Consider the following 11,796-nt stretch of genomic DNA (forward strand, 5'->3'; position numbering starts at 1 on the left):
ATTTGTGTAATTATAAGTAGACATGTGATTTATTAACATCATCAAAATGGATTAAATGAATATTTGTGTAATTATAAGTCGACATGTGACTTATTAACATCCTCAAAATGGATGAAATGAATATTTGTGTAATCATAAGTAGACATGTGATTTATTAACATCCTCAAAATGGATTAAATGAATATTTGTGTAATTATAAGTAGACATGTGATTTATTAACATCCTCAAAATAGATGTAATGAATAGTTGTGTAATTATAAGTCGACATGTGATTTATTAACATCCTCAAAATGGATTAAATGAATATTTGTGTAATTATAAGTAGACATGTGATTTATTAACATCCTCAAAATAGATGTAATGAATAGTTGTGTAATCATAAGTAGACATGTGATTTATTAACATCCTCAAAATGGATTAGATGAATATTTGTGTAATTATAAGTAGACATGTGATTTATTAACATCCTCAAAATGGATGAAATGATTAGTTGTCTAATTATAAGTAGACATGTGATTTATTAACATCCTCAAAATGGATGAAATGAATAGTTGTGTAATTATAAGTCGACATGTGATTTATTAACATCCTCAAAATGGATGAAACGAATAGTTGTGTAATTATAAGTAGACATGTGATTTATTAACATCCTCAAAATGGATGAAACGAATAGTTGTATAATTATAAATAGACATGTGATTTATTAACATCCTCCAAATGGATGAAATTAATAGTTGTGTAATTATAAGTCGACATGTGATTTATTAACATCCTCAAAATGGATGAAATGAATAGTTGTGTAATTATAAGTAGACATGTGATTTATTAACATCCTCAAAATGGATGAAATGAATAGTTGTGTAATCATAAGTAGACATGTGATCTATCAACATCCTCAAAATGGATGAAATAAATAGTTGTGTAATCATAAGAAGACATGTGATCTATCAACATCCTCAAAATGGATTAAATAAATAGTTGTGTAATCATAAGTAGACATGTGATTTATTAACATCCTCAAAATGGATTAAATAAATAGTTGTGTAATTATAAGTAGACATGTGATTTATCAACATCCTCAAAATGGATGAAATAAATAGTTGTGTAATTATAAGTATCAATCAATCAATGTTTATTTATATAGCCCTAAATCACAAGTGTCTCAAAGGGCTGTACAAGCCACAACGACATCCTCGGTACAGAGCCCACATACGGGCAAGGAAAAACTCACCCCAGTGGGACGTCGGTGAATGACTATGAGAAACCTTGGAGAGGACCGCATATGTGGGTAACCCCCCCCCTCTAGGGGAGACCGAAAGCAACGGATGTCGAGTGGGTCTGACATAACATTGTGAAAGTCCAGTCCACAGTGGATCCAACACATCAGCGGGAGTCCAGTCCACAGCGGGGCCAACAGGAAACCATCCCGAGCGGAGACGGGTCAGCAGCGCAGAGATGTCCCCAACCGATGCACAGGCTAGTGGTCCACCCGGGGTCCCGGCTCTGGACAGCCAGCACTTCATCCATGGCCACCGGACCTATGCAACTCCCCCTCGCAAGGGACAGGGGAGAAGAGGAGAGAAGAAAAGAAACGGCAGATCAACTGGTCTAAAAAAGGGGGGGTCTATTTAAAGGCTAGATTATACAAATGAGTTTTAAGATGGGACTTAAATGCTTCTACTGAGGTAGCATCTCTAACTGTTACCGGGAGGGCATTCCAGAGTACTGGAGCCCGAATAGAAAACGCTCTATAGCCCGCAGACTTTTTTTTGGCTCTGGGAATCACTAATAAGCCGGAGTTCTTTGAACGCAGATTTCTTGTCGGGACATATGGTACAATACAATCGGCGAGATAGGCTGGAGCTAAACCGTGTAATATTTTATACGTAAGTAGTAAAACCTTAAAGTCGCATCTTAAGTGCACAGGAAGCCAGTGCAAGTGAGCCAGTATAGGCGTAATATGATCAAACTTTCTTGTTTTTGTCAAAAGCCTTGCAGCCGCATTTTGTACCATCTGTAATCTTTTAATGCTAGACATAGGGAGGCCCGAAAATAAAACGTTACAGTAATCGAGACGAGACGTAACGAACGCATGAATAATGATCTCAGCGTCGCTAGTGGACAAGATGGAACGAATTTTAGCGATATTACGGAGATGAAAGAAGGCCGTTTTAGTAACACTCTTAATGTGTGACTCAAACGAGAGAGTTGGGTCGAAGATAATACCCAGATTCTTTACCGAGTCTCCTTGTTTAATTGTTTGGTTGTCAAATGTTAAGGTGGTATTATTAAATAGATGTTGGTGTCTAGCAGGACCGATAATCAGCATTTCCGTTTTCTTAGCGTTGAGTTGCAAAAAGTTAGCGGACATCCATTGTTTAATTTCATTAAGACACGCCTCCAGCTGACTACAGTCCGGCGTGTTGGTCAGCTTTAGGGGCATGTAGAGTTGAGTGTCATCAGCATAACAGTGAAAGCTAACACCGTACTTGCGTATGATGTCACCCAGCGGCAGCATGTAAATACTAAAGAGTGCAGGGCCAAGAACTGAACCCTGGGGAACTCCGCACGTTACCTTGACATAGTCCGAGGTCACATTGTTATGGGAGACGCACTGCATCCTGTCAGTAAGATAAGAGTTAAACCAAGACAAGGCTAAGTCTGACATACCAATACGTGTTTTGATACGCTCTAATAAAATATTATGATCGACGGTATCGAAAGCGGCGCTAAGATCAAGAAGCAGCAACATAGATGACGCATCAGAATCCATCGTTAGCAATAGATCATTAGTCATTTTTGCGAGGGCTGTCTCCATAGAGTGATTTGCCCTGAAACCGGATTGAAAAGGTTCACAGAGATTGTTAGTCACTAAGTGTTCATTTAGCTGCTGTGCAACAGTTTTTTCGAGAATTTTGGAAATAAACGGAAGGTGGGAGACCGGCCGGTAGTTTACCATGAGGTCAGGATCGAGGTTAGGTCTTTTGAGCAGAGGATGAATAACCGCTTTTTTGAATGCTAGGGGAACAGTGCCGGAGGAAAGTGATAAGTTTATAATATTTAACACTGATGGACCTAATAATACAAACAGTTCCTTGATAAGTTTCCCAGGAAGTGGGTCAAGTAAACATGTTGTTTGTTTTATCCCACTTACACGCTGTAATAATTCCTCTAATGTTATTTCATCAAAAATAGAGAGACTATTTTGGAGGGCAGTGTCCGTCGTATATACAGTTGTATTTGTGTTAATAGAACCCAGTTGTAGCTGGGATGCGTTGTCTTTAATCTCCTTTCTAATGAGTTCAATTTTCTTATTAAAGAAATTCATAAAATCATCTGCCGAGTGGGTGGAGCTACTGGGAGGAGTCCCTTGTTGGGTTAGCGATGCTACTGTACTAAACACAAATTTAGGATCGTTTTTGTTGAGGCGGATGAGATTTGAGTAATATTTAGCTTTAGCTAAGGTAAGCATGCGTTTATACGTTATTAAACTATCACTCCATGCTTGATGGAAAACCTCAAGTTTAGTCGCGCGCCATTTGCGTTCCAGTTTTCTACATGATAATTTATGAGCTCTAATTTCTTCTGTAAACCATGGGGTGCGCCTTTTAGGGGCCCTTTTTTGCTTTAGCGGTGCTAAAGTTGTTAGTGAGTTTATCAATTATAAGTAGACATGTGATTTATTAACATCATCAACAGGGGCGTCACTAGCTTTTAAGGACAGAGGGGGCTTAGCCCCCAGGAGATGCACAGGATGCGAGCGAACGTAGCGCACGAGCACAAAACTTCACAAACGGCTAACAAAGACTTAGAAATTATTCATTGTTATTATCATTATTTCAGTGGGTTTATTTCCAATCTGTGTTCAGTACAACAACAAACATGGGGTTGCACAGTGACATTTTGTTTACAGCATCAACAAGAAACAATTACTTGCATGATCCTTCACTGAAACACAATGAAAGTCATGGCATTAGCCTCTATGTTATTCATTCACAACATAGAGGCTAATGCCACAACTTTAGCTCACAATACAATAATTGTTTGTTCCCAAATATTTTGAAGTTGCACAGATTACATTTTGGGCACATATGTGACTAAAATGGTTGTAAATTCAAGCCCTGGAAATATTGCTTAATTACTTGAATTAAAGTAATATCTGGATTGGGATCATTTGGCTTGTATATAATATATTTATATATATATATATATTATGGCAAGCCGTTAAGGAAATTAAATATATATGGAAGTCTGAATAGAAATGAGAAACGTTTATATATACTGTAAATAAGAAAGTCTTAGAGTCCGACTGCTGATCTGACAAAAAGCCAAAGCTGTCGAAGAGCTGAGGGACCATCTTCAAAGTGCAATGCTGAAACAAATAATGCAAACAATAAAATGTAACTTCCAGGGCTTGAGATTAACGTAGTTTAGTCGTCGGTAAAAAAAAATGCACGGGACGAAATTAAATGCTCCCCGGGACGATGGCTTTTAACCATTTTTTTTCTTTTCCTTTTTATGTATTTATTCATTTTACATTTTATATTAAATGTCTTGGTTTTTCCTCCCTCTGAAAATCCTATGAAATGTTTAACAAGCCATCCGATAATAATACAACAGCTATTAAAGGCCTACTGAAATGATTTTTTTTATCTAAACGGGGATAGCAGATCCATCCTATGTGTCATACTTGATAATTTCGGGATATTGCCATATTTTTGCTGAAAGGATTTAGTATAGAACAACAACGATAAAGTTCGCAACTTTTGGTGTCTGATAAAAAAAGCCTTGCCCCTACCGGAAGTAGCGTGACATAGTCAGTTGTTCGCCTCCTCATATTTTCCTATTGTTTTCAACGCAGCTAGTGCGATTCGGACCGAGAAAGCAACGATTACCCCATTAATTTGAGAGAGGATGAAAGATTTGTGGATGAGGAACGTTAGAGTGACGGACTAGAATGCAGTGCAAGACATATCTTTTTTTGCTCTGACCGTAACTTAGGTACAAGCTGGCTCATTGGATTCCACACTCTCCTTTTTCTATTGTGGATCACGGATTTGTATTTTAAACCACCTCGGATACTATATCCTCTTGAAAATGAGAGTCGAGAACGCGAAATGGACATTCACAGTGACTTTTATCTCCACAACAATACATTGGCGAAGCTCTTTAGCTACTGAGCTAACGTGATAGCATCTGGCTCAAATGCAGATAGAAACAAAATAAATAAATCCCTGACTGGAAGGATAGACAGAAGATCAACAATACTATTAAACCATGTACATGTAAATACACGGTTAATAATTCTCAGCCTGGCAAAGCTTAACAATGCTGTTGCTAACGACGCTGAAGCTAACTTAGCAACCGGACCTCACAGAGCTATGCTAAAAACATTAGCGCTCCACCTACGCCAGCCAGCCCTCATTTGCTCATCAACACCCGTGCTCACCTGCATTCCAGCGATCGACAGCGTGACGAAGGACTTCACCCGATCACAGATGCGGTTGGCGGCTAGCGTCGGCTAGCGTGTCTGCTATCCAAGTAAGTCCTCCTTGTTGTGTTGCTACAGCCAGCCGCTAATACACCGATCCCACCTACAACTTTCTTCTTTGCAGTCTCCATTGTTCATTAAACAAATTGCAAAACATTCACCAACGCAGATGTCCAGAATACTGTGGAATTATGAGATGAAAACAGAGCTATTTTGTATTGTTTTCAATGGGGTACCGATACTTCTGTTTCACTGGCTACGTCACGCACATACGTCATCATCCAAAGCCGTTTTCAACCGGAAGTTTAGCGGGAAATTTAAAATTGCACTTTATAAGTTAACCCGGCCGTATTGGCATGTGTTGCAATGTTAAGATTTCATCATTTATATATAAACTATCAGACTGCGTGGTCGGTAGTAGTGGCTTTCAGTTGGCCTTTAATGTAACAATACAATAAAACAAATATATTTAATGATGTTTTTTTTCATTATTTTAACAATAGGCTAATGTATATTACTTTATATAGACTCTACAGGCTTAAGAACATTTTAGGGGGGCTTGAGCCCTCCTAAAATAGGCCTAACAACGCCAATGATCATCAATATGGATAAAATGAATCTTTGTGTAATTATAAGTCGACATGTGATTTACTAACATCGTCAAAAAGTGAACATTCATGTTCTAAACCAGGGGTCACCAACGCGGGCACCAGGTAGCCCGTAAGGACCAGATGAGTAGCCCGCCAGCCTGTTCTAAAAATAGCTCAAATAGCAGCACTTACCTGTGAGCTGCCTCTTTTTTTTAAATTTTATTTATTTACTACCAAGCTGGTCTCGCTTTGCCTGACATTTTTAATTCTAAGAGAGACAAAACTCAAATAGAATTTGAAAATCCAAGAAAATATTTTAAAGACTTGGTCTTCACTTGTTTAAATAAATTCATTAATTGTTCTACTTTGCTTCTTATAACTTTCAGAAAGACAATTTTAGAGAAAAAATACAACCTTAAAAATGATTTTAGGATTTTTAAACACATAGACCTTTTGGGGCGGTATAGCTCGGTTGGTAGAGTGGCCGTGCCAGCAACTTGAGGGTTGCAGGTTCCATTCCCGCTTCCGCCATCCTAGTCACTGCCGTTGTGTCCTTGGGCAAGACACTTTACCCACCTGCTCCCAGTGCCACCCACACTGGTTTAAATGTAACTTAGATATTGGGTTTCACAATGTAAAGCGCTTTGAGTCACTTGAGAAAAAGCGCTATATAAATGTAATTCACTTCACATTTTAAATTCCTTCCTCTTCTTTCCTGACAATTTAAATCAATGTTCAAGTAAATATATATATTTTTATTGTAAAGAATAATAAATACATTTTAATTTAATTCTTCATTTTAGCTTCTGTTTTTTCGACGAAGAATATCTGTGAAATATTTCTTCAAACTTATTATTGTCAAGACTTGGTCTGTGGCGTGGTTTGCTCTCCCGTGGTGCAAAAGAAATGGAACGGACGTGGCGTGCAGGTAAAGACATAGTTTAATTATTACTATAAACTCAAACAAAAGGTACAAACAAAAGGCGCTCACAGCGGAGGTAAAAAACTTGACTAGAAAACAAAAGGCGCGCACAATGGCGGAGAACTATGAACATTAAACAAACAAAAACTTACGTGACAAGAGATGAAACAAGAACTAACGTGACAAGGAACTGTGGACATGGCATGAATGGGTGATGTCGCCAGCACGAACAACAGAAACAGAAAAGCCTATATAGTGACATGATAAGTGAAAACAGGTGCGTGACTAACTGTGAACAGGTGCATGACATGACTGTGAAAACGTGAGACAGGTGTGTGTGAGTACAAACGTGGAACAGGTGAAACTAATGGTTGCTATGGTGACAAACAAAACCAGGAAGTGAAACCAGGAACTAAGGAAGTGTCCAAAAAACAAAACAGCACATGGCCAAACAAAAACATGAACACAGACATGACAGAACCCCCCCCTTACGGACAGATCCCAGATGTCCAAAAACAAAAAACAGGATCAAGAGTCATGGGAGGGGGGGAGGGGGACATGGCGGTGGGTCGCCAGACCAGGTGTCCCCGAATCCACCGGGGCAGAGTCAGGTGGCGGCGGCGGGTAGACCGCCGCTGAACCTGACGAGGTGGGCGACCTGGGAATGGCCACATTCGTGGCAGACGAGGAGGTCGGCGCACCTGGCGTGGCGGACGCCCATGGAAAGGCCACATCCTTGGCCGACGAGGAGGTGGGCGCGTTGTCGTGGCAGGCGGCGAAGCTTGGCGTGGTGCGTCAGGCGGCGAAGCTTGGCGTGGTGCGTCAGGCGGCGAAGCTTGGCGTGGCGGGTCTTGACGAGGGTCTTGGTCTTGGCATGGGTCTTGGTCTTGGTCTTGGCGAGGGTCTGGGTCTTGGTCTTGGACTTGGTCTTGGCGTGGTTGGTCTTGGTCTTGGTCTTGGACTTGGCGTGGTTGGTCTTGGTCTTGGACACTTGGCGGTTCTTGGTCACTTGGCGGTTCTTGGTCTTGGTCACTTGGCGGTTCTTGGTCTTGGTCACTTGGCGGGTCTTGGTCACTTGGCGGTTCTTGGTCTTGGTCACTTGGCGGTTCTTGGTCACTTGGCGGTTCTTGGTCTTGGTCACTTGGCGGGTCTTGGTCTTGGCTTTGGTCTTGGCGTGGGGCAGCCACGGGCGGCACTTGGCGGCGTGGGGCAGCCACGGGCGGCACTTGGCGGCGTGGGGCAGCCACGGGCGGCACTTGGCGGCGTGGGGCAGCCACGGGCGGCACTTGGCGGCGTGGGGCTGCGACGGGCGGCACTTGGCGGCGTGAAGCTGCGACTGGCGGCACTTGGCGTCGTGAAGCTGCGACTGGCGGCACTTGGCGTCGTGAAGCTGCGACTGGCGGCACTTGGCGTCGTGAAGCTGCGACTGACGGCGCTTGGCGTGGAGCAGGTACTGGTGGCGCTTGGCGTGGAGCAGGTACTGGTGGCGCTTGGCGTGGAGCAGGTACTGGTGGCGCTTGGCGTGGAGCTGGGCGAAAAACTGGTGGTGGCGGCCTAGCTGGTGGCTGTGGCTTGGCAGGTCGAAAGACAGGTGGTGGGGGTCGTGCTGGTGGCTGTGGCTTGGCGTGACGAAGTTGACCCGCCCCACCTGAACAATTCCCAGCCCTAGCCCCCCCCTCAAGGAGCGGATCCCAGACGCGCTCCCCGCGGTCTGGAACCGTCTTTTGGGGTGGGTGGAGGGAGGTCGGGAGGAGGGTAGAATCCTCCCCTCCAAACTGTCCAAAAAGTCTCTCTTTTTCTACATGTGATTGAGTGGGTGAAAAAAAAGAAACCTGTTGTGACATGGGCGTGGCTTGAGTCTTGGGGGGCGGGGCATGAAAATTGGGTGACTGTGATTGACAGGATCTGATTTCTAAAAACATGTCTTGGTAATGTTTAATCATGGATTTAGAGTCTTTGGTTGGATGTGGCTGACAAGAAAAAGAGTTCAGGGGAAAAAAATCCATGACGTCACCCACTGGCAGCGGCGTGACGTCGTCCTGGGGAAGCCGGGCTGGCTGCAGCTCGTTTCCGCCCGGAGGGGGAGGAGCTTGCGGGAACGATGCGTCCTTTCCAATGCTTGTGGAAGCCCTCCCTGACGTCCTTCGTTGGGAGCGGCGCTTCCGGGACTGCGGTGACGCAGCGCCATCCTCGGACCAAAGGGAGCTGATCGGCACCAGTTTGCCGGTCGGACCCCACATGAGATCCCTGCGCTCCATGGGGGAATGGCGGAGTGTCTCGGCTTCCATGGCGCGCAGGACCTCCCACGTTACCTCGTCAAAATTGTCCCATTTTTTTGCGGGAGAGCTCTCGTGCTGACGACATCTGTCAAGACTTGGTCTGTGGCGTGGTTTGCTCTCCCGTGGTGCAAAAGAAATGGAACGGACGTGGCGTGCAGGTAAAGACATAGTTTAATTATTACTATAAACTCAAACAAAAGGTACAAACAAAAGGCGCTCACAGCGGAGGTAAAAAACTTGACTAGAAAACAAAAGGCGCGCACAATGGCGGAGAACTATGAACATTAAACAAACAAAAACTTACGTGACAAGAGATGAAACAAGAACTAACGTGACAAGGAACTGTGGACATGGCATGAATGGGTGATGTCGCCAGGACGAACAACAGAAACAGAAAAGCCTATATAGTGACATGATAAGTGAAAACAGGTGCGTGACTAACTGTGAACAGGTGCATGACATGACTGTGAAAACGTGAGACAGGTGTGTGTGAGTACAAACGTGGAACAGGTGAAACTAATGGTTGCTATGGTGACAAACAAAACCAGGAAGTGAAACCAGGAACTAAGGAAGTGTCCAAAAAACAAAACAGCACATGGCCAAACAAAAACATGAACACAGACATGACAATTATGATTAAAATTCAAAAAAATTATTCTGGCAAATCTAGAAAATCTGTAGAATCAAATTTAAATCTTATTTCAAAGTCTTTTGAATTTCTTTTAAAATTTTTGTTCTGGAAAATCTAGAAGAAATAATGATTTGTCTTTGTTAGAAATATAGCTTGGTCCAATTTGTTATATATTCTAACAAAGTGTAGATTGGATTTTAAACTATTTAAAACATGTCATCAAAATTCTCAAATTAATCTTAATCAGGAAAAATTACTAATGATGTTCCATAAATTATTTTTTAAAGTTTTTCTCTTCTTTATTTCGGTTGAATTTTGAATTTTAAAGAGTCGAAATTGATTGATTGATTGATTGATTGAGACTTTTATTAGTAGGTTGCACAGTGAAGTACATATTCCGTACAATTGACCACTAAATGGTAACACCCGAATACATTTTTCAACTTGTTTAAGTCGGGGTCCATTTAAATTGATTCATGATACAGATATATACTATCATATATACTATCATCATAATACAGTCATCACACAAGATAATCACATTGAATTATTTACATTATTTACAAACAGGGGTGTGGAGGGAGGGGGGGGGGGGGATATGGACATCAAGTAGTGGACATAGAGAGAGAGAGAGAGAGATCAGAAGGCATAAGAAAAAGAAAAAGTATCTGCATTTGATTGTTTACATTTGATTATTAGCAATCCGGGGAGGGTGTTAGTTTGGGGTTGTAGCTGCCTGGAGGTGAACTTTTATTGCGGTTTTGAAGGAGGATAGAGATGCCCTTTCTTTTATACCTGTTGGGAGCGCATTCCACATTGATGTGGCATAGAAAGAGAATGAGTTAAGACCTTTGTTAGTTCGGAATCTGGGTTTAACGTGGTTAGTGGAGCACCCCCTGGTGTTGTGGTTATGGCGGTCATTTACGTTAAGGAAGTAGTTTGACATGTACTTCGGTATCAGGGAGGTGTAGCAGATTTTATAGACTAGGCTCAGTGCAAGTTGTTTAACTCTGTACTCCACCTTGAGCCAGCCCACTTTAGAGAAGTGGGTAGGAGTGAGGTGGGATCTGGGGTGGAGGTCTAGAAGTAACCTGACTAGCTTGTTCTGAGATGTTTGGTGTTTAGATTTGAGGGTTTTGGAGGTGCTAGGGTACCAGGAGGTGCATGCGTAATCGAAAAAGGGTTGAACGAGAGTTCCCGCCAGAATCCTCAAGGTGCTTTTGTTGACCAGAGAGGAAATTCTGTAGAGAAATCTCGTTCGTTGGTTAACCTTTTTGATTACCTTGGTTGCCATTTTATCACAGGAAAGGTTAGCCTCTAGAATGGAACCTAGGTAGGTGACCTCATCTTTCCTGGTGATGACACTGTCACCTACTTTTATTTTTATTTTATTAAATTGAAGATAAACTATGTTTCAAAATGTAATTGTCATTTTTTTTCGTGTTTTCTCCTCTTTTAAACCGTTCAATTAAGTGTAAATATCATTAATTATTAATAATAACATAGAGTTAAAGGTAAATTGAGCAAATTGGCTAGTTCTGGCAATTTATTGAAGTGTGTATCAAACTGGTAGCCCTTCGCATTAATCACTACCCAAGAAGTAGCTGTTGGTTTCAAACAGGTTGGTGACCCCTGCTCTAAACTAGAGCTGATGAATACTAAGTAATAAGTTAGTCGTGTGAGGGCGGCCATGAACCTCCACGTGACAGTGGAAGGAAGAAACGTGTTCGATGTGTGAGTTTTGTTCAGCGTGTTGAAATGTTGAAGACTGAAGAAGCTTACCTTGAAGAGGGCGGCATCTTCCGTCTGCTTGTAGTCCTTCTTGGCCGCGTGCTTCCAGGGGATCCTGACCATGGTCTTGCGGGAGTCGTGCCAACACAGAC

The 11,796-nt window shown here is 42.2% G+C and overlaps 1 protein-coding gene across 1 annotated transcript in view; it reads right to left on the bottom strand.

The window, feature by feature from the left end:
• LOC133652974 (interferon regulatory factor 4-like) overlaps nt 1-11,796 on the bottom strand; it is a 33,513-nt gene that overhangs the window by 21,459 nt on the left and 258 nt on the right. Inside the window, exon 1 of the mRNA XM_062051946.1 lies at nt 11,696-11,796. This exon is cut by the window's right edge and continues 258 nt beyond it. Coding sequence (XP_061907930.1) covers nt 11,696-11,796 — 101 coding nt within the window. The remainder of the gene's footprint in view (nt 1-11,695) is intronic.

Source organism: Entelurus aequoreus, linkage group LG07 (genome assembly GCF_033978785.1).
Source record: "Entelurus aequoreus isolate RoL-2023_Sb linkage group LG07, RoL_Eaeq_v1.1, whole genome shotgun sequence".
In the NCBI taxonomy this organism is placed as follows: domain Eukaryota; kingdom Metazoa; phylum Chordata; class Actinopteri; order Syngnathiformes; family Syngnathidae; genus Entelurus; species Entelurus aequoreus.